This window comes from Brassica napus, chromosome A3 (assembly GCF_020379485.1).
Source record: "Brassica napus cultivar Da-Ae chromosome A3, Da-Ae, whole genome shotgun sequence".
In the NCBI taxonomy this organism is placed as follows: domain Eukaryota; kingdom Viridiplantae; phylum Streptophyta; class Magnoliopsida; order Brassicales; family Brassicaceae; genus Brassica; species Brassica napus.
In genome coordinates this window covers 26,838,209-26,860,618 of record NC_063436.1, presented here as the reverse complement: position 1 = coordinate 26,860,618, position 22,410 = coordinate 26,838,209, and the positions used below count along the sequence as shown (strand labels likewise).

The window sequence follows — 22,410 nt, the reverse complement described above, 5'->3', positions numbered from 1 at the left end:
CCATCGCGTAATTCCAACGAGAGTCACCGGAACTCCATTCGCCAGCAATGAATCGAGAGAGATGGTTGAAGGTTGGGATTTTCGAATTTATGAGGACAAAAAAATCAGCCGATGAAGATGATGATGTGTTAAAAAGATAAGATGAATCTGGGCTATTCATATTAAAGTTATAATAGTAGATCCAATGGTCATAAAATAAGACAAATATAAAATTTGTTAAAGTGTACTATAATTAATATTGTCTGTCGGATAGGAGGAGAGATGTGTGGCTGATATTAATTCCCGCTTATTCTCTAGTTAGGTCCATAAGTTTTAGAGTTATGGTTAGTGTATTTTAGTTAAGATTCAATAGGTTATTTGGAAGAAAGTGTGTGTGTAGCAACAACTGACCTATTATGATATAAAAAGATAGAAAGTGACCCTGAGTGTAATTGTTTCTTGTTTAATTGTGTCGATTGTCACATGTTCACATAAACATACCAGGACACTCTAAGGAAATGACGTACATAATTGCTACAATCATTGACCACTTGCCTCACACTAAAACAGTCCAGTCGCTGTAGTCACTATTCACATTGTACTGATTTTCCAAAAGATAATATTTTTTTTGTCCAACTATAAAGATAAACAGGAAGAAGGATAAATGTCTTTTTTGAAACACTTAAAAGGATAAATGTATTTGGGCTATTTGTTCTTTTATAAAACTTGATAGTTATCAATCTATTTAGAAAATTTTGAGTAAAGATGCAACGAGAATTTAACAACTTCGGCTCGCCGCAACGAGCCAACGACGACACCATCAAGATCTTGGTACGTGTCGTTGTTACTAATTCTCTTCAACTTTCTTTCACTTGACGACCACTTAGGCCGATTCTCTAGTTATGACCGAACTACCATCGGCAACAATCCGACATGAATCACAACGATATATGTAGTTAAGCAGCTCATAAGGTACTTAAGCATCATAGTAGTTACTAATCATCTATTCAAGTTCTCCTTCTTGACCCATAAACGGGAAAATAGTGGAGAATAAGTTAAAAAAAAAAACCAAAACCATACTAACGATGCATAAACATCGTTTAAGCAGACAAAAATAATAAAATAAAAGTTATAAAACCCAATTTTATCCAATCCGCTCCTCTAAGGTCAGCATAACTATGACCCGGCCGGACCCGTTAACAGTTCAGAGTCCATAATGATTGTTCTGTTTTTCAAGTTCCAGTGTTCTGCCGCACCACCTGATCACTAGCCACTTCTTCCTTATGATCGCCGCAAGTACAACTGTAGTCAGACCTATTCGCCGGCGTAGCCAAGTAAGTTGGTTTGACATCGCCGGCCATGATGACGAGAAACTTCTCCGGCATCGCCGTAGTCCTTTCCTTGTGAGTGTCGCCGTCGGATTTGCCATCCTCTCCGTCCTCGAGATCTCTCTCAGCCGAACCAGAGAGTCGCCAGTAAGAACAAGCGAGTATGAGAAGAGCGAAGGCGATGAGAGCAAACATGGCGGCCAAACCACCGAAGAGATAAGGAACCGGAGAGTGCCACGCCGAGTGAGGCACCACCATGGAAGAGCTATGATTGTTTCCTTCATGATTTTTGTAATATTGTCTTCCTTCCATTGTCTGCATGTGTTTCTCAAAGTGAATAATTGAAATGTTTTTTTTTCTTTTATTTAATTAACAAAGTGGTGGGAGAAGGGATTGTGTTGTGAGGGGCATTTATAGAAGAGAGTAAAGGGAATTATTGTTTAACGCATTTGATCGTGCATGACGTTTCATTATTATGTTTATCATTCTTAATATGCATATGGTATCTTCTAATCTTTTTTAAGCATGTCAATCGACAGCGGGAGTTTTTTTTTTTTTTTTTTACGAAATCCAAGCAGTATGTTTTTTTTTTTTTTGACTTAAGGCATATATTATAGAAAAAGAATAAAATGTTTTACAAGCATATTGCTATAGTTAATCCCACAATTAAACCCGTACTTAGTCAAAACCCATAATTAAGATCAGGTAGTTAAAAGGATAATTTGGTGAAGTTTGCTTTCCAGGAAGTCGAAGGGTCCTTATGAATGGTCCATGGTGTTTATCACCTCCGTTATAAGCCATCTCTGCATGAGGAAGGATGAGAGCGAAGGCGACGAGGAACGGAAGCTGAGGATTCTGTCCTTTATCAGTCGATTCAAGGAAGCGATGATCTCATTCTCTGTGAGAAAGCGCTGATTGTGCAATCGTTGATTTCTCTCTCGCCATAATAGGTAGATCACAGCCTGCCAGCATAATAAGATGAGGCGCTTGGCATGTCTGTTCCTTGATAAAGCCGACATTTGAGTTACCGTATCCTGCCATGATCGGGAGGGCGTAGTCGAGCACCTCCGAGAAATCTCCGACCAGATTCTATAGGAGTAAGGGCACTGGAAATACAGATGGTCTCTAGATTCTGGCCCCAAGTTACAGAGCAAGCAGGTACCATCAACAGGCAGCCCCCAAGCCAGAAGACGATCGCGTGTAGGACATCTGTTCAACATAAACAGCCAACCAGAAAATTGTGCTTTGGGATTCCTCCTTTAGTCCATACCACAGTCGCCCAAGGTACCTGTGCTTCTGCTCCTTTAATCTCCCAATATATCTGTGCAGTTTTATATCTCTTAGACCTCACTCCATTGACAATCCACTCATAGCTGTCCTCCATCCCTTCGTGCAGCACCAGTGTTGTTAGGAATGTTTGCACCTGCACCATCGCTTCAGATCGAGCTCTTGGAAGTACCCAGGTTTCAGACCTATAGAGATCTGATAGAGTAACATCAAGGGGGATACCCTGTCTTGAAGCCCTGTCTTGTGAGAAGTAGTCTTGTAATGATCCAAAGGGGGACCAGTGGTCTGTCCAGAAGCGACAAGTTGCTCCATTGCCTACACGCATTTTGATCCAGGTATACACTTCTCCACGCATCTTGATTAGTTTATTTGCTAGCCAAGAATTATTAACACTGGTTTTCACAGTCCAGTAGTTAGATAGCGAACCTTGTAGCACCTCTGAAGTGAACCAAGCCACCCACACTGACCCACCTTGAAAGAACAGCATCCAAATTAACTTGATACAGCAGGCCCGATTCCAAGCGCCTAAGTCCTTGATTCCTAGTCCTCCAGCGTCTTTGCTCCTAGTAACCACTTCCCATGATACTTTTGCAGTGTGATGCCCTTCAATAGATCCCTTCCATAAGAACATGCCACATAGAGAGTTGATTCGCGCAATGCAAGTCTTAGGAAGCAGAAAGTTTGAACACCAAAAGTTTGTGATCCCAGCAATAACCGTTTTAATTAAGAGTAGCCGTCCCGCAAAGGAGAGTGTCTTGACCGTCCAGGAGTTAAACTTAGCTTTTACTTGCTGTATCAGGATCTCGCAGTTAGCTAGTGTGAGCTTCTTTGTGCACAACGGGACTCCAAGATAACGGACAGGTAGGATCCCATTCGGCATGCCTGTAGAAGCTTTGATGGTGTCCAATTCCTGCTGAGATAGGCCAGACGCAAAGAAGGAGCTCTTTTGTATACTAACCGCAAGACCAGAACGAAGCTCAAATTCCTTTAGGACCTGGAGGACATTCTGTACAGAGTCTATAGATCCGTCAGTAAAGATCAGAAGGTCATCCGCGAAACATAAATGGGTGAGTCTTGAAGAGGAACATCTCTGGTGATATTTGATCTTTAGCTCTGAGGCTGCACGGTTGAGCATAACGGAAAGGACATTCATTGCAATAACAAACAAATACGGGGAAAGGGGATCTCCTTGACGCAGTCCGCGGCTCCCTTTGAAGTATCCATGAACCATCCCATTATACCCAACAGTGAAGTTTGTGGAACACACGCATGCTTTCAGCCAGTCAATGAGGAGAGGAGGCAGGTGTAATCCGTGAAGGCAGTTGAAGAGAAACTCCCAGGAGATTGTGTCAAAAGCCTTTGCTATATCCACCTTAATGGTGATTCTTTTCGGTCCCTGTCTCCTATGGTATCCATTCACAAGTTCCCCCGCCAAGGTAGTGTTTTCCACAATCAGTCTATCTTTTACGAACGCTGTTTGGTTTGGAACAATCAGAGTAGGGAGGATGGGCTTAAGACGCCTGACTAGTAGTCTTGCGACTACTTTGTACAAGGTATTAAGACAGCTGACTGGTCGGTACTCAGAGATAAGGGAAGCTCCAGGAAATTTTGGGACAAGGGTCAGAATAGATGAGTTGGTGGAAGAGGGCATGAAAGAGTGACGGAAGAAATGCGATACCGCCTCTACAACTTCCTGACCGAGGAAGCTCCAAGAAGACTTGTAGAATGCTGAGGTTAGACCATCGGGGCCAGGAGCCTTATTTGGGTTCAGCTTAAACATGAGGGTGGTAATCTCTTCATAAGTCGGCAAGGCAGTAAGGGCAGGCAGCAGTGCTGAAGGAGGAGTAAAAGATAAAAGCAACCCAAACCAAGCTGGAGAGGAGTGGAGCTGCGGCACAACCAGAACATCAGGACCTAGGATGTTGCGAAAATACGATATAGCGTGAAGGCTCATCAGGTGTGGGTCCGAGAGGATAACTCCTGACGTCAGAACAAACGAACGAATGGAGTTGTAGCTGCACCGAGTCTGGAAAATCCTGAAGAAATAGGCAGTATTCTGATCCCCTTCTAACAGCCAGTTGATCCTCGATTTCTGCCTGAAGTAACTTTCTTCAATGTCCCTCAAGAACACCCAGTTCTCATGCACTCGTCGTTCTTCTTCAAAGGTAGTAGTGGAAGGATCGTTGAGAGCTTGCACCTGCACAGACTGTAACAAACTGTTAGCTTCTAAAACTCTCACTTGAATATTAGAGTAACTTTCTCTATTCAGTTGTTTTAACACTCCCTTTACACTCTTTTGCTTCCAGCTCAGTTTAGTGAGATTAAGTGCCAAGCTTCCGGCCAGACTCCATGTCTCATTTACCAGTTGGTGATAAGAGGGGTGGCGGGTGAGGTAATTGAAGAAACGGAAGGGTTTGGTACCAGCAAGGGGGAAGGGGTGAGCTAGGTCTAGAACACAAGGGCTATGGTCAGAGAAGAGAGGAGGGTGGAATGTCGCAGAACAGTTGGGGAAGGCAGAGATGACGTTGGAGTTTACTAGCAGACGGTCTAGCTTTTTGGCTATTGGGCTCTCAGGGCAGTGGTTACTCCAAGAGTACAGCGGTCCTTGGAAGCGAAGATCAAAGACTTCCATCTGCGTCAAACAATCTTTAAATTCTTGCATCTGTGGAGTAGTGACACTTACTTCAGAGAGGGAGTGTTCCGAAGGGTTAAGAATCTCATTGAAGTCACCTCCAAGGATCCAAGGCTGCAGGTGTAGCTGATGAGATTGCCAAATGTACAGGAGCTCCACCCACAGATCAATCCTCTCTGCTCTTAAGTTTGAGGCATAAACTGCCGTGAAGTTGAAGGGAGGGGTAGCTGGGAGCGTGACTTCACAGGTAAGAGTTTGCCTTGATTGATGCAGTATCCTGACACGGACATCATCTTTCCAAATAACGACTATTCTACCATCCTCGTCGGAGGCATGGTTAGTTGCAAACTTCCATCCACGATAAAGTTTATCCAAGAGAGAGATAACATTCTGATCTTTAATATGGGTTTCTAATAGGATACCGAATGAAGGGTTATGAGTTTGAAGCCAATCACAAAAAGGGGTATGCTTGGCCGGGACATTTAGTCCTCGGACATTCCAAAAAAATATCTTAGTACACATTAAGAAGGGGGAGCAGACTCTCTCGTAGGATGAGAGGAGTCCAAAAAGGCCAAAAGGGAGAAATGGTTAGAGGTTAAAGGGTAAATAGGTGGTTTTAAAGAAGAGGTTAAAAGGCTAAGAGAATTAGGTGGGGACAAAGATGGGTCAGAACGAGACCTCTTCAGTGAAGGTTGGTAAGTAGGACTAGGGATATTAAGAGAGGGTTGCTTTGTTAAGGGAGAGGTGATAGGGGATAAGGTTGCCAGGGTTTTTATCTTAGTAAATCTGGAAGGTTTAGAGGGTGAGGTAAATTTGGGAGGAGAGGCCAGGACAGTATTATTTAAGGAAAGAGGTGGGTCTAGTTCAGCGGGGGAGGAAGAGGTAGAGGGTAACGTTGGTGGAGGAACGGTTAGAGATGGAGAGAGTAGGTCTGCAAAGGGAGCCAAGGGAGTAAAGCCAGGAGAATCCACTCCAGTTGCATCTCCAGTAACTTTTATTGGGATGGTTTTTGGGCGATAATAAGGAACAGATGGTGTTTTTGAGGGATTTTTGGCTGGTGTTTTGGAGGTAGAAGTCTTGGATGGAGTTTTGGAAGGAGGAATGATTGGAGGGTTTTTTTGTGGTAAAGGGATTAGGAGGCAGTTTTTGGTTATATGACCCATCTCCTTGCAATGGGAACAGGTTGGAGGAAGCCAAGGGTAGGAGACAGTGACTTCAACAACCTCCCCTGATTGCCGAGTGAATTCAACAACGTCAGGTAAGGCCTTGGTTAAATCCACTTCAACCTTAGCATGTGAGAGGGAGAGACTAACAAGGTTTTTTTGTGAAATCATCCGTTTCCTTAGGTTCACCAACAAGACCTGCTACCAAACTGAGCCCATCCTGATGCCTAAGATCCAGTGGAATGCCAGTTAAGTGAGCCCATATCTGGATCGACTTGAAGGAGGGAGCTTTAGTTGAGTGAGTTGATGTCCACTGCTCGGTATGGAACATCGAATCTCCTACATACCAGTAGCCTTTTTCCAATATTTTTTCCTTCAAGTAGTCACTAGTGATGCGAACTAGGAGACTGCGGGAGGCCGGGTTGTTATGTATTTCCAGTCTAGTACCTTTGCCCCACATGTGGTTTAACACACTTTGGATTTGACTGTAGGGCGGAGGTCGACCATTGAAAATACAAACAATGAAGTCCTTGTGCAATGCGGCTCCTTTCTGAAAGACTTCATCAGGGATTAGTACCGTTGGTCTACCTGTAGCTGAGGTGGTAGCAGGTGCTAATCGTTTCAAGGATTTATCTTCAAACCTACGGATTTTTTCAACAAGAGTTGGAAAGGAATGGGCCTTGGGTTGAGTACCAGATTGAGTAGGTGCTGAGGCGGGATTGGGTTCAGCGGTTACAGGGTTTGGAGGTAAAGTGGCAGATACACGATTTGTATCTGTCGCATTTGAATGGTGGTGATTGGACGGGTTGGCAGTGGATAAGTGAGAAGGTGAGATGGCTTTGTTGGTTTGCAAAGGAGAGCTAGTCTTGGGTGGCAAGACAGTAAGATTCACAGTAGAGTTGGAGTGAGCATCTGTTACAGATCCAGCAACAGTAGTTTTAGATCTGGGACTTGGAACAGAGCCAGAGACAATTTCCAACTCCATTTCAGTGTCAGCAGTAAGTGAAGGGCCAGCAACAGAGGGCTGTTGGGCAGTTTGGTTAGAGTGAGAGAAGGGAGAAGATTCAGTCGAGAGAACTGAACCGCTAGTTCGGTTGAGGCGCTTAGAGGAGGTGGTAGGGGAGAGGACGGGGAATAGCTCTAAGGAAAGGGTAGGGGTCGGGTCAGGCGGGAGGGGATGAGATTTCTCTTATCACCGGTGGAAGAAGACGACGGAGGCGAGGCGGAAGCGAGGCGGCTTAAATCCCACGGGTTCGACATAGGGAACTGAGCCAGTATGTTGATAATTGATAAAACATAAATTTGAATGTCTTCAATTCTTCATGTATGTTGTGGTCCTGATTAATACTTCCAATTTTTAATCTAATTGGGAGAGTTTTTCTTAATCAAATAATATTCATTAATTATATGTAATGTTTTAATGAGTAAGTAGTAACATAATTAATTTTATAGGGAATCGTCTATTATTGGTGAAGTAAACAACTTCAATTCATGGTATAGAGATGTAGCTTTTCCATCTGTATTTAGTATTTACATGATTTCGAGGGTTTTCCTTGTTTTGGGTGAATAACTATAACTTAATTAAGTTGGTTTTCCAGAATTTTTTTTACATTATATGTCTCTATTTTAGTAATTTAACAAAGGTTTAAGTTTTGAGTAATAGAATGGCCGTTTGACGTCAAAAAAAAAAAACAAAGGTTTAAGTTTAGTGGTGGATTCAATAGTCTTTGTTTTTGCAACGGATTCAATAGTCTTTAAAATGCAATAATGGGTTGAGGTTGAATGGAAGATACATTAACAGTATTTAATAATCTTGTTATGGCGATTTGTACACACACTTCACTGTTTTGGAAAAATACAGTAACAGTATTTAACTAAAACTAAATAAAAACCAATAAATCTTATAGACTAAACAGAAAAATACGAATCCACATATACGTTTGACCAAAAAAAAAAAATGAATCCACATATACGAAAACAACTTTAAAATTACAGGAGTTGGTAGTTCAACCAGTTTGATAAAAATCAGCAAAAATTGGAAGTAATGCACAATTTCTTTTGTAATTTCATCCAAGATTATTCTGGAACGTAAAAACATAATAGAACTTATAAAATAAATTTATGTTACTAAAAACAAAAAAAAAAGTTGACGTCCCATATATAGAACTTTATAAATTAAATTTATGTTAGTTTTATGGATTTTCAATTCAACAATATGTCTGATACTCGTAGATTGGCATACATCATTGATATATTATTCTATATATCAATGTAGAATTCTTAACAACATTTATAAAAATATATAGTAACTATATAGTGAGCTATTGGGAATATCTATTCGCTACGAAATGAAATAACAGAACGAGTATACGTAACGGGCGGGTTTGGTTCTCAGCGTCAGCTTCCACCATGTCTAAGGACACACGGATATTCCGTTGGTTTCCAATCACTTCTCTTGCGTTCCTCATTTCCACATTCTTCCTCTTTTCTTTCTTAGTTTATTAATTTCTGTTTTCTGATTATTCTTTAATGTGCCCACTAGTATTATCTTAAGCACTAATATATCATTAAGTCGAGTGAAAGGAATTTCTAAGGCAAAACTTTTTTTAAAGCATCCAAGCCAACAATTTTGAAAGAATAATATTCTAACCTAATCCTCCTCTTACATTAACCTATTGAGATTAACTCTCATTTTCATTTCTCACATGTGTACAGACATATATATACGCACATACATAACAGATATGTGGTGGAGCCGGAATATATTAGTCGAATGATCCTTTTCATATTATATATCAAGTTTCTAATAAGTTTATGAGCAAATTAGCTCAATACCCTAAAAAGAGTGGGATACCATTGAATTGGGGGAAAATGGTAGTATTGGGGGGAAAAAAATTGAAGGGAAATAGGGTATAGAATGCAAATAGGTGAGAAGTTGTGTGTAGGGAGTACAAATACTCGTTTATCTTTTTATAACCATAACCAAAATGTTTTAGGTATTTATAGTTTATTTTTCTTATGTTGAAGTTTAACCTACTTAACTTGTGGTCTGTATAACGATCCCTAATCCAACTTAAAATTCCCGGATTTGATTCGTGTTTATGCATGAATCTTAGGGAATCATATTCTCGTTATATAGGCACGTTCCATGTAAAGAATATAAAAAATACTACACAAAGCCAGTTAAAAAAAACACTACACATAGGAGGAGCCCATTAGTTTCTAGCATAAATAAATTAAAGGAAGTAATTATCAATTAAGTACAAAATTAAGGCTCTGATCGGAGTTGTGGCTGTCAAAGCTTCGTGGAATTAAACAGTTTCTAAATCCCATTTTTCACTAATCATTTTTTTTTCTAATCTTAATGATTCTAAAGTTTTCGAAGTCTCTTTTTATTTCTCTCTTTTCTTTTACACTAATTTTTCTACCGCCACTTCTACGTTACTTTCAGAACAAAAAACATTTTAATCATACAAATAATTTTTCTTTACCACATAATAACTAAAACAACTTAATCTAAGTTATATTTATTTTATTTTAAAATTGTTTTGATAAATAAATTATTATTATATTTCTTTTTGTTATTTTAAGATCCATATTGATTTACTTTTATTTTCATATATGGTTTTTCTTTATTATTAGTATAATTTTATATTTGTAATGAAATATTAAGAATAAAATTAACAATTTCTACAATTTTTATCATTAGTTTTATTTTTTTCAAATATTTAAAATAATACTTATAGTTTTAACAGCCAGAATCTCTACACCTAATAGTCTAAAGTAACAGACTAAAGCGAAAGTTGCACCCTAAATAATGTAGTTTTATTCTTCTTTCTGGTACGGTAGTTATTTTGCCATAGTGGTTTGGACCAATCAGTTTATTTGAAAGAATGATGGGTGCCTGTTCGTGGTAAACAACCAGATTACCTGTGATTTTCAACAACCGGAATACTTGCCTTCTTCACCTTATTTCTAGGCAACAATTTCTATAAAATTCACCAAAAATCAATCATTGTTATAATATACACTAGACCTTGACCCGTCCGACCGGACGGGTATTTATTTTATGTTTTTAGTTTTTTTTTGTTTATATTAAATGACGTATTTGTAATATTAAAACATAAATTCATATTGAAAATTAATCTTTATAGTTATAATAAAAATAAAAATTAAAAGTTTAATAAAATATTCTGATATAAATTTTAAATTTCGTAGTTAAAATAATATAGAGGCGGTCATATTTTTTTCAATTTCAAAATCTAATCTTCCTTAAAGACAAAGAAAATAAATTTATAAATACATAAAATATATAAACTTATTTGGAACTATAATTTCAATTAAAAGAAATTTGTTAAAGAAAAATAATCTTACTGTTGTTATTTATTTCTAGAGCTTGACCCGTGACCGTATAAATATTTGCTTTTACTTTAATTTTTTTCTTTGTACTAATGGTATAATATATATATGTAAATTAAAATATATTACATAACTGTTAATATAACATTTTTAAACATAACAATTTTATTTATTACTTTGAATAATTATATTTTGTGATTTTAATCGTCTATTATATCACAATGTATCATATAAACAAATCCAATATTTATAACTAATTGGACTTATATTATGAAAGCACTATACTAATATATGAATAAACTATTTTATATTTTATTTATATGTTATATAAATTGATTATGATGTGTGATTTTTTATTTTATTATTTATTACTTATAAATATTAAAAATATTGAGTATGTTAATACGAAATATATTAGGAAATTTATTTTGGTTATGATTTGATAAAGGAAATCTATTATTTAAATTTTGGAAAGATATTAAATGCTTAAATCTATGATTTAAATTAAGAAAAGACAAGCATGCTTAAATATAGGTTCAATAAATATCTCAATGGCATTCTAATGTAAATAAGTAGTAAAACTAAGGGGTATTTCTATTTTGTACTTCTGTTTTAATAAAGTAGATGATTTTGTTGGATATCTAAAAATACACCAGCAGGTCATTGATCTCAGTTTAATATTTAGACGCATCACGCTGCTTGTATTTACACCCTCACTTTAAAGGGCGCTAGAATTCATTATTTGTGAATGTTAGATAACTTAAAAACAGATAAGTGGATGTAAATTGGATAAGAGTATCACCACTATTCACTAATATAATAGTAGTATATAACATTACAGTGGCACGTATAGCTTTATAGATCTATGATGACTGATGACCTACTGAAACTATAGAATGCAGCAAATTTCATTATTGCATGTCTCCCATTAGTTACTTGAAAAACCTGAACGTCTAGAAAGAATATTTTAATTACAATAAAATAATTAAGATTCGCTCTCAGGAAAAGAGAAGAAGGTTATAAAAAAAAGGTCTATTAAAAATAAATGATGACAAAAGGATGTTCTTATTTTAACTTTAAGGAGATGAAAGTACAATAATTGTAGTGATTCATATACACATGTATCATAAAACACGTAGATGAAAAGAAACAAGGAGTAAAGATACAAAAAAAAAACAGAGCCATATATAAGATTTTTTTGGTTCATTTCCTAATATTGCATAGTTTTTTGTTATGCTTTTTTTGAACTTTATGCTTTTTATTTGTTATGATAAGATTCATGTGGAAGCTGTAAAAATGGAGGAATAAAGAGGGGAATAGTTAGTAGTAGTAAAGCAGAAAGAGGTGTTTCCTTGAGAGAGAGTACATGCGAGACTGTCAACGGGGACCAGCCCTTGCAGGACCCACGCCCGGAGGGTGGTTCAACTTTTAGTCGAGACGTCCTTATCGTCCAGCACCCTGGTCTGGTCCATCTACCTCCATTGTCGGCCTTGCCCATTTTAACTTACCCACACATTCATTGGATACCATTAATGAATTCGTGCACTCAGATACGTCTAGTCTTGAGTATTAGCTAATAACACTATTCACCCTAGTCCTAGTGCGGCTGGCTTAACCGGCTAGAGGAATACTTGGTGTTATCGGATCAGAATTTGAAGTCTAGGAAGCCATATGCATGTGCTATGAGTACATTTGCACATGGGATCATTTAATTTTATTCTCTTCTTCTGATGTGAAACCATATAAACAGATAAACCATGTTAAATGAGAACCTAGTTCCTACAAAATTGGTTAAACAGTTTATTCTTTTCGTCTGGTCATTTTTGTTTTTCAGCTGATGCATGACCTTCCAAGATTTTGAGTCAGACTTGGTTTTATGTGCTATATTGTCATATTCAGGAAGGATGAACTACGTTTGTGAACCCGTCACAAATATTATCATATGTGATCTTGTATCTACAGACTACACCAAAGACAACTTTGTAGTTAACAATATTTTTTTATGAATTGCATCCTCTACTTTGCTTGATATTATCTTGTGAAAACTGCATGTATTGTGTAGGGGACAAAGGCCTTGCCCCAATTAATCTCGTTTGTTTAAAGTAATTCATGTCATAAGGGAATGTAATTCAAGTTGTGAACAAGGTTAGAATATTATTTGCAAACATGCGGAAATTTCTAGTGACTAAGTGGATAGTCCTCATATTTCGTGGGATTAGAACTATATATTTTCTCAATCCATATAGCAAATTCTTCAGCACTTTAACTAAACTATTAAGCTACAATAACTTGGATTTATGTAAATTCATACACATTCTTATATATTAAAATAGAATCATTATAATAAATGCATTCATACTATAATAGACACGTGACATTCTTACAATATTTAATAATAAATATGCTAACGCGTTCACACTATATTCATAAATGTGTTCATACTATGTACTTTATGTTTTTTTTTTAAATATAAAACTCACATAAATGGTTCCGATAAAACTCTGGATTTTTTGGTTCGAATAAAAATAGATAACAAATCAAAAGCCAACCTATATAAATATATATATATATATACATATGTTGTTTACGAATAAAGTTGAGCAAAATATTCTTAAATTTTTATTCGATTCGTTATCCGTTTTGATTTTAACCAAAAAATGAAACAAATCAAATAGTAGAATACAATATCCAAAAAGAAACAAATCACAAATACCAATATTTTTAGGAACAAATATCTAATTCGATCTGCTATATGCATATATATACATATATGTAAATAATTATATATATATGTTATATATATTATATTTTATATCAGTTTTACACTATTTTTATGAATTAATTTTATTATATTAGGTACTAGAATTTAAAAGTTAATTAATGTTTTATTTTTGTAATAAAATGTTATTATTAAAATTTTCAATTTTTTCAATTTTTTTTTATTTACGGATCAAATAGGATATTCTTTAAAATTCTAAAACATTGCGGATATCCGAGAAACCGAATATATAGGTGGCTAAAGATTGAATCGACACGAATGCTTCCAAATACCCAGATATTCGATATGTGTCCACCCCTATTTATTGATACAATTTTATTTTCTTTATATGAAAAAATGACTATTGTTAAGGCCTTTTTTAAAAATTAATTTTAATTTTATGTTTCATGTATTATTTTGAACAAAAAAGTCATTTAATATTAATTTAAAATATCTTTATATATTTGTCAACTATTTTTATATACTTTTTACATACACATACATGTGCACCTTGATGTGAGCACCTTGTAACTAAGTATTCAACACAATTGAAGTATCTAATTTTTTTGAAAGTTGAAATATTTTTTCTTAATGCTTCTTTCACTACCGACCAAATTGTAGTGAAATGATTTATCTTAATAATTTTTTTTCTTAAACTATTATCTGTTTAAAAACTATAATATGAACCTTTTGGTTTGACTTGACGACTATCTAAAATTCATAACATGAAAATAAAAAAATAATATTAGTTTTTGGTTTTTACCAGAAAAACAAAAAATCAAACATTTTAAGTTTTAACCGAATTAACTAAAATAAAAATTAATTTAAAATATTAGTTATATTTTAGAAGATTAAAAACCAAAAAAAACTTATAACCGAACCAATATCCAAATTAAACAGATTTAATGTCTTTTTATTAAAAATAATGAAACTAATAATCACATCCCGTGCAAGGCGCGGATTATTACCTATTCATTTAGAGCATCTCCAAAAGACACTCTATAACTTCAAATATGAAGTTTTTTGCTTTCCAAAAAGGAACTTCAAAGTTTTGAGGAGTGAAACTCTATATTTGAAGTTTCACTACTCAAAGTCAAAACTTCAAATTTGAAGTTTCATATTTTTATTTGCATTTTGGTCACTAGAATTACACATCACATTTATGACTCATAAATATTTTCTTGTTTATTGTATAATCAGTATAAAAATTATATCTCATAAATATTTTAAGTTTTTTTTTACAAAATTTAAGTTTACACATAAAATTAAATAAAATTTTAAAATATTTAAAACTAAATTTAGATAACAAAAGTATAAAAAAAATTCATGAAGACATAACTACTACACAAATTTAAATATTACAACAACACTAATAGTCAAGTAAGTTTGATCCGGAACCTTCAAAATTTCCAAATATTGTCTATTTTGTTTTTGTTAAACTTAAGATGGTTGTTTTTGTTATTGATGATGATGTCTTTTCGTACATCTTTTTCTTGTTCATATTGAATATATTAACGAGTATTAATATCATCGATAAAAGTTGGTCTTTTAGCAATATTTTATGTTTCTCTTTCACTTTCTTGCTTTAATCTAATGTATTTATAAGTATTAATATCACCCGATTTCAACAATTTATATCTTTAATCTACAAATTAAAATGAGGAGAACCATTTTTACTTCAAAATGCACTTGTATATCATATATGCATTACGAAAATCACTTTATGGAATAATATCGTATTGCTTGAAGTTTAATATTAATTAATTTATTTTGTTTAAAATGTTATATTTTAATATAATATTTTATTAATTAATATTGTTGTAATATGTTTATATATGTGCTAGTTATTTACAAAAGTTTTGTGAATTTAAATTATTTATGACAAATATAAAGACCATATTATAAAATACAAATAGTTTTGAAGTTGAGTTTGAAGTTTTGCTTTTGGAGAAGAACACCTTTAAACTTCAAATATAGAGTTTTGGAAACTTCAAAATAGAGTTCCTTTTTGAACACCTTTAAACTTTAAAATAAAGCACAACTGAAGTATCTAATTTTTTTGAAAGTTGAAATATTTTTTCTTGACGCTTCTTTCACTATCGACCAAATTATACTGAAATGATTTGTCTTAATAATTTTCTTTTCTTTTTCTTAAACTATTATTTGTTTAGAAAATATAATATGAAACTACTGGTTCGACATGACGACTATCTAAAATTCATAAATAAAAATAAAAAAATAATATTAATTTTTGGTTTTTACCAGGAAAAACCAAAAAAATCAAATAATTTAATTGAATAAACTAAAATGAATATTAATATAAAATAATTTATATTTTAGAAGATTAAAAACTAAAAAAACTTATAACCGAACTAATATCAAGATTAAACAGATTTAATGTCTTTTTATTAAAAATAATAAAACTAATAATCAATTCCGCGCAAGGCGCATATTATTATCTAGTCATTTAGTATTATACTGTAAAACTGGTTTTGCAATGTGTGCGCCAAACAAAAGGAAGGTTTACAGATTGGGAAATGGACCGTCTGATGCGCAATTTTTATGTGTTAATAATAATGTAAACAATGGTAATCATAGAAAATAAAACAGAAGTGTACACCCATTTCATATTTTAATTAAAAAGAATAAAAAGAATAGTTTCATATATGCATTTACTTCAATTTGGAAGATCACATCCATTAAATATTGGTGCAAATACAATAGTCGAGAAAGGAAAAACAGCTAGATCAATAGAACAAGTTTTTAAAAGATGGGGGTGTACACTTTGGTTGTGTATTTCTCAAATCATCCTGAAGGTTGCAGTTCATGTGGTTAACACCACTATATGCATCTTCTCACTTTGCTCATTCAATTTGTACTTGTGCTATTTTCCTTTTTAATCTCTAGTCCATTTTGACAGCCATGAATTCCATAATCTAAATCAATTGGTACGATGAGATTCAGAAATCTAATTTTGAACCGGTTTAATCAAAATCCAATATCCAAAAAGGCCAGGCTTGCAACAAACAATCAATACGATGCTCGGCCCAATAAAAGCCCAAGCCATCTTTTATCTACAGAAAACCCTAGCTCCCTTAGCTGAACATCTCTGCCTCTTTTGACCAAAAAAAACAAAAGCTCTGTGCCCCTTTGCAGCGAAATCTCTATCAACAAAGACGATGGTAAAGACTCTGCTTTAACTCTGTTCCTCTATTTTCTACGTTATGTAATGAAAAAACTTAACCAAGTATGTACTGATTGTGCTCTTGTTTGTTCTGTTACCAGATTATCTCAGAGACCAACCGCAGAGAGATCTGCAAGTACCTCTTCAAAGGTTTGTAACCTTATTTACTGAGTAATGGTAGATGCTAGATCTAGTGAACTTTCGAGGGTTGTTCATAAAGTTTGAATCTTTAGGATAATGAGGTAATTATTGCAACGATTTATATCATTACCTTGGTTTGTTTCTACAGAAGGAGTATTGTTTGCGAAGAAAGATTTCAATCTCCCGAAGCATCCGTTGATTGAGTCAGTACCCAACTTGCAAGTGATCAAGCTCATGCAGAGTTTCAAGTCCAAGGAGTACGTTAGGGAGACATTCGCGTGGATGCATTACTATTGGTTTCTGACCAATGAAGGGATTGAGTTCTTGAGAACTTACCTTAACCTTCCGTCTGATGTTGTTCCTGCGACTTTGAAGAAGTCTGCTAAGCCCATTGGTCGTCCCTTTGGTGGCCCACCTGGTGATCGCCCAAGGTATGTTTCGTTTATATCTTTGTATCCATTGTAACAATGACTGATTCATTAACATGTGGGTTTGGCGTTTTTGTATTTCAGAGGACCACCTCGCTTTGATGGAGACCGTCCAAGATATGGTGACCGTGATGGGTACCGTGGAGGGCAACGTGGTGGAGATGTTGGAGGTGAAAAGGGTGGAGCTCCTGCTGATTACCAGCCCTCGTTCCAAGTAAATATCTCTCTCTAACAATCCCTAGTAGTAGTAGTTCTTACAAATGCATCTGGCTTCAGTCAAGTCTTGTCAGTAGTTGATGAGTCTAACATTGGATATGTGATATTGTTGTTTGTGTTGACAGGGAGGTGGTGGTAGGCCTGGATTTGGCCGTGGTGCAGGAGGTTTCAGCGCAGCAGCACCCTCTGGTTCTGGTTTACCTTGAAAGAAATTTATGTTATCGTTAAGCTATGGAAAGACTGTTTTTTTTTTTTTTTGTTTGGCTTCAGTTTTGTTTCTGTAATACACATCGGGAATCTATAATCTATCTATTTCTATGACTTTTAGTCTAAAGAAACAAATCTTGTAGTTTCCAGAAATCTTGTTGAAATGCACGTTTCTTATTATTTTCTGACATGAGTAATCGGGAATCTATAATCTATCTATTTCTATGACTTTTGGTCTAAAGAAACTAATCTTATAGTTTCCATAATTAGTACTAAAATGCACGTTTCTTATTAGTTTCTGACATGATGTTTTTTAATATGTCCGAACATTTCTTGTGTGTATGGCTTTGTCCAAACTATACCTGTGTATCTGCTTAAGAGTAACATGTTATGGAGTGTCAACCAAAATCTTCAACTTCTTCAGAAATCCATGATCGGTAGGTAATACATTGGATTACACTTGTGTGTCTGGTTATTCAATTTATATTTACTGATTCAAAGTTTCATATTCAAGAACAAGATTCAAACATTTCTTTGAGTGTATCATTACTGACTCTTATGAGTGAGTGACACAATTAGTGATTAAGTTCGAACCGCGCAACTCTTTGGGTGAAGCCCACTAAAAAGAGTTACATAAGGCCCATTAAAAAGAGTTACATAAGGCCCATTTACACGGCGCGCGTAGTAAACCCTAAACCCTAGCTTATAAACACTTTCATCACAGCTGCTTCCTCGAAACCAAAACTCAACCCTGAAGAAAAAAAAGAAAAACCCTCAGCAATGGGTAAGAGTAAGCTCAAAGGGAGTCAACGTTTGGATAAGTACTACAAGCTCGCGAAGGAGCGCGGCTTCCGCTCCCGAGCCTCCTACAAGCTCCTCCAGCTCGACGAAAAGTTCTCCTTCCTCCACAAATCCCGAGCCGTCCTCGATCTCTGCGCCGCCCCCGGTGGTTGGATGCAAGTCGTTGTCCAGAAGGTCCCCGTCGGCAGCCTCGTCCTCGGGATCGATCTCGTCCCCATCAAGACCATCGGCGGCTGCGTCGCCATCCAGCAGGACATCACGAGGCCCGAGTGCAGGTCCAAGATCAGGCAGGTGCTTGACAAGCACGGCGTCAAGGCTTTCGATCTTGTTGTTCACGATGGGTCTCCCAACATTGGTGGTGCCTGGGCTCAGGAAGCCATGACCCAGAACGCTTTGGTTATTGATTCTGTTAAATTGGCTACTGAGTTTTTGGCTCCTAATGGCAATTTCGTCACAAAGGTCTGAACTTTACGCTTTTGGGATTTTATTCATTGCTGATTATTATTATTTATTGACCATTTTTTCTCTGTGTGTAGGTTTTCAGGTCTAGAGATTACAACTCTGTACTGTTCTGTCTTGGGAAGGTATTTGTTTTACTTGTTGAATGTAATGTGATGAGAGGTTTTAGTTTCTTACTGGTTTTTGGTTTGCTTCAGCTGTTTGAGAAGGTTGAAGTGTATAAGCCGGCGGCTAGTCGTTCAGCGTCTGCTGAGACGTATCTTTTGGGTTTGAAGTACAAAGCTCCTGGAAAGATTGATCCTCGTCTTCTTGATTTCAGACATCTCTTCAAGGAGGCAGCTGAACCTACAAGAAAGGTTTGTTCTATTTTTATTTAATGTTTTTTTTGTGTAGTTAAGATTTGTTTGTAAGTAATACATGTTGTGTTTTGTAGGTTGTGGATGTTCTTACAACATCGAAGCAGAAGAGAAACCGTGATGGGTATGCAATGTCAACTATCTTGTTTTTGTTTTGTTTATATGAAGTTTTAGTAACTGAGGATTATGTTTAGGTATGAGGATGGAGAGTCCATTTTGTGGAGAGTTTCATCTGCTTCTGATTTCATCTGGTCTGAGAATCCTCTTGAGATTCTTGGCACGGTTACTTCTATATCCTTTGACGATGAAGCCTCTCGTCCTTTAAAGGAACACGAGTTGACTTCAGAGGAGGTACTGCTCTCTAATTTGCCTTTATTTTAACTAAGCCATGATTATTTCCATAAACCTGCTGGTAACTTTTTTTTTTTGGTTGCAGATTAAAATTCTTTGCGATGATCTTCCGGTTTTGGGGAAGAATGACTTTAAGCACATCTTAAAGTAAGAACTGTGTTACTAGTCTGAATAATACCTTACATACTCAACCAGATAAAACATTGTGCGTAAAATAGGCTATATCTGGTGTCCGATGGTCTTAGGACTGTCGTGAGGGAAAATATGGTTTTGTTATGACTCTCTTACCATTTTATGTCAACCATCAATACGTTAGGAAATTGGATTAGCTTTGTAGCAGATATGTAACTCCTTTTTTTTTTGTTGTAGATGGCGAATGCAAATCAGGAAAGCTCTGACTCCTGAGAAAAAGGAAGTAGCTAAAAAGGAGCCTGATGTGGAGAAGGAAGAGGAAAATGAGGATGATAAATTACTCAATGAATTAGAAGAGCTGACAAACGCAGTAGATCGCAAGAAGAAACAAGCAAAGAAGCTTCTTGCAAAACGACGAGCTAAGGTTAGGCTCAGTTTTTTTTTGTTACATTCCTATTTGCCATTTCCGTTGGTATAAAGTGGATAATCGTGTTGTCGCCAATTGTATAATTTATAATCAGTTGCTTTACCACTGATTTCTAGGAACTAAGAGCACTTTTTATACTGTTATCAGTGGTCTTAGTGTTAGATCATTTTGACCTTTTACTTCCTTTGCTAAATTCGATATAATTTGCCAGGATAAGACACGGAAGGCGACTAATCCACAGATAGATGCACTTGAAGATGGTTACGTGGACCATGATTTGTTCTCTCTTGCGGCTATCAAGGTACTCCAGTTTTTTATCCAGACTCTACGTTAAATTTGTTTTGTATGACTAACTGCCATCAAAAGGAAGCTTGTTTTGATATGATTCAGTTGTGTTAACATATGATTCTACTCCGAATTAGCTTGTAAATACGTAGAAATATTAATTTATTTATCCTTTGCAGGGAAAGAAAGATCTTATGGCAGTTGACAATGATGAAGATGATAATGTCAACACCAATGACATTGAGAACGAAAACCGTGTTGTTGTCGACTCAGATGACTTCGAGGACAGTGGCCTAGATTCTGATGAAGAACGTCAGAGGTCAGGCTTCTGACCCCATCCTTATGTGTTGATTATAGAATGTGTTTCGAGATTGCCATATCTTGCTCAAGTTTGTGTTGTGCAGCTATCTCATCTTATAGTCTTTTTGACATTGCAGATACACTGAAATAATGGAAGAGGCTTTTGATGAGGCATATGACCGGTACATGGAGAAGAAAGAAGGAAGCGCAAAGCAAAGGAAGCGTGCTAGACAGGCACACGCTGAAAAGCTGGAGGTAACTAAATATCATTGCTTACCCCTCATTTTCATGGATGCTACAGATTTGTTTTGATTGACACATTTTTTTGCTTGGATCTGCAGGAGGGTGATGGAGATGAAGAAATGAAACTAGATTACGATTCAGATATGAATGTAGAGATGGATGAGGCGAACCCTCTTATGGTGCCACTTGATGATGGAGAGACCCAAACAAAAGAGGAAATATCCAACCAGTGGTTCAGTCAGGATATATTTGCAGAAGCGGTTGAAGAAGGAGACTTGGGAAAAGATGACAGTGACGACGACATGCCAACTAAGAAGAACTTATCTAAAGCCGAGAAGAGGAAGAAGGCGAAAGCAAGCAAGTTGTCTGATCATGCTTCACTCGCTAGCTCTAAGAAGGAAGACGATTTCGAGATCGTCCCTGCGCCAGTCACAGATTCGGACTCTGATTCATCCTCAGATGACGACAACGTTCATACAAAAGCCGAGATTTTGGCCTGCGCTAAGAAAATGCTGAGGAAGAAGCAGAGAGAAGAGATGCTCGACGATGCTTATAACAAGTACATGTATGGTGACGAAGGTTTTTTACCCAAATGGTTTTTGGATGACGAGAAGCAGCATAGGCAACCGATGAAACCCGTCACGAAAGAAGAAATCAACGCAATGAAGGCTCAGTTCAGAGAAATCAACGCTCGTCCAGCCAAAAAGGTGGCAGAGGCCAAGGCAAGGAAGAAGAGAGCCGCGGCGAAAAGATTGGAGAAGGTGAGGAAGAAGGCAAACGTAATATCCGACACAACTGATATATCAGACCGTTCAAAGGACAAGATGATAGACAAGCTGTACAAGAAGGCAGCGGAGCCGAGGAAGCCTAAGAAGGAACTTGTTGTGTCAAAGAAAGGAGTTGGGGTTAAGGTTGGGAAAGGACAGAAGAGAGTGGATAGGAGGATGAAGAGTGATGCTAGGCAACGTGGAGGAGGCAAGCCTGGTAGGAAGGGGAAGAAGAGTGCCCCTGGTAATAAGTCAGGCCAGAAAAAACCGAGGGGTAAGAGACCCATGGGCGGCGGTTAAGTCCTCAACGGTTCGGTTATGTCGCGACAGGAAGTTTTGTTACCGTGTACCGTCGTAGTCTGATATATCTATTTTGAGCACACTTCTTGACTTTGTTTTTTGATTCTTAAATCAGTACTTTGTTTTTTTTCGAGTCCCAAGTTTAAACTTACTGGAACTCTTATCTTGTTTATGAAGAGGTATGGTAATGCTTTCAATATGTACCTTGTTACGTGAGTGCGGGTTACAAACTGGGAGGAGCCTGTTCCATAAAAGTTCTTATAATTCAATTTAGATTCACAATAGTGATGACAGAACCATAGGTTGT

The 22,410-nt window shown here is 36.4% G+C and overlaps 4 protein-coding genes across 5 annotated transcripts; 2 read left to right on the top strand and 2 right to left on the bottom strand.

The window, feature by feature from the left end:
• Nucleotides 1-905: 905 nt before the first annotated feature.
• On the bottom strand, nucleotides 906-1,754 carry LOC106444627 (protein GLUTAMINE DUMPER 2). Its single transcript, XM_013886081.3, has one exon. It carries the CDS (start codon nucleotides 1,626-1,628, stop codon nucleotides 1,212-1,214), a length of 417 nt encoding a protein of 138 aa, XP_013741535.1. The 5' UTR covers nucleotides 1,629-1,754; the 3' UTR covers nucleotides 906-1,211.
• Nucleotides 1,755-2,198: 444 nt separating this feature from the next.
• LOC125607211 lies at nucleotides 2,199-7,374 on the bottom strand. The gene is made up of 4 exons (XM_048777072.1): nucleotides 6,595-7,374; nucleotides 6,060-6,512; nucleotides 2,596-5,574; nucleotides 2,199-2,396 (listed from the first exon to the last, which is right to left on the bottom strand). The coding sequence occupies exons 1-4, from the start codon at nucleotides 7,372-7,374 to the stop codon at nucleotides 2,199-2,201; spliced, it is 4,410 nt and encodes a 1,469-aa protein (XP_048633029.1).
• A 9,192-nt stretch (nucleotides 7,375-16,566) lies between these two features.
• LOC106440861 (40S ribosomal protein S10-1) lies at nucleotides 16,567-17,862 on the top strand. The gene is made up of 5 exons (XM_013882630.3): nucleotides 16,567-16,688; nucleotides 16,792-16,840; nucleotides 16,980-17,262; nucleotides 17,344-17,473; nucleotides 17,601-17,862. Exons 1-5 carry the CDS (start codon nucleotides 16,686-16,688, stop codon nucleotides 17,679-17,681), a joined length of 546 nt encoding a protein of 181 aa, XP_013738084.1. The 5' UTR covers nucleotides 16,567-16,685; the 3' UTR covers nucleotides 17,682-17,862.
• A 542-nt stretch (nucleotides 17,863-18,404) lies between these two features.
• Nucleotides 18,405-22,302, top strand: LOC106440860 (pre-rRNA 2'-O-ribose RNA methyltransferase). Of its 2 annotated transcripts, XM_013882629.3 has the most exons (11): nucleotides 18,405-18,942; nucleotides 19,020-19,067; nucleotides 19,140-19,298; nucleotides 19,376-19,422; nucleotides 19,493-19,649; nucleotides 19,735-19,796; nucleotides 20,019-20,205; nucleotides 20,420-20,509; nucleotides 20,673-20,812; nucleotides 20,931-21,048; nucleotides 21,135-22,302. In XM_013882629.3, exons 1-11 carry the CDS (start codon nucleotides 18,463-18,465, stop codon nucleotides 22,101-22,103), a joined length of 2,457 nt encoding a protein of 818 aa, XP_013738083.1. In that variant the 5' UTR covers nucleotides 18,405-18,462; the 3' UTR covers nucleotides 22,104-22,302. The 2 variants fall into 2 exon arrangements, with proteins under 2 accessions (XP_013738083.1, XP_048619614.1); XM_048763657.1 differs by having other exon boundaries at nucleotides 19,020-19,298.
• The last annotated feature ends 108 nt before the right edge of the window (nucleotides 22,303-22,410 follow it).

Excerpts from the sequence above, each read along its gene's own strand:
- LOC106444627 (XM_013886081.3), bottom strand. The coding sequence starts at position 1,628 with ATGCAGACAATGGAAGGAAGACAATATTACAAAAATCATGAAGGAAAC.
- LOC125607211 (XM_048777072.1), bottom strand. The coding sequence starts at position 7,374 with ATGGAGTTGGAAATTGTCTCTGGCTCTGTTCCAAGTCCCAGATCTAAA. Across the intron at positions 6,513-6,594 it reads ATCAGGATGGGCTCAGTTTG|GTTGAAGTGGATTTAACCAA; the intron begins GTAGCAGGTCTT and ends TCACATGCTAAG. Across the intron at positions 5,575-6,059 it reads CTCTTTCCTTAAATAATACT|TTTGCAACTAACCATGCCTC; the intron begins GTCCTGGCCTCT and ends CGTGGATGGAAG.
- LOC106440861 (XM_013882630.3), top strand. Across the intron at positions 16,841-16,979 it reads CTGCAAGTACCTCTTCAAAG|AAGGAGTATTGTTTGCGAAG; the intron begins GTTTGTAACCTT and ends TTGTTTCTACAG. Across the intron at positions 17,263-17,343 it reads CCACCTGGTGATCGCCCAAG|AGGACCACCTCGCTTTGATG; the intron begins GTATGTTTCGTT and ends TTTGTATTTCAG.
- LOC106440860 (XM_048763657.1), top strand. The coding sequence starts at position 18,463 with ATGGGTAAGAGTAAGCTCAAAGGGAGTCAACGTTTGGATAAGTACTAC. Across the intron at positions 18,943-19,019 it reads ATGGCAATTTCGTCACAAAG|GTTTTCAGGTCTAGAGATTA; the intron begins GTCTGAACTTTA and ends CTCTGTGTGTAG. Across the intron at positions 19,299-19,375 it reads CAGCTGAACCTACAAGAAAG|GTTGTGGATGTTCTTACAAC; the intron begins GTTTGTTCTATT and ends TGTGTTTTGTAG.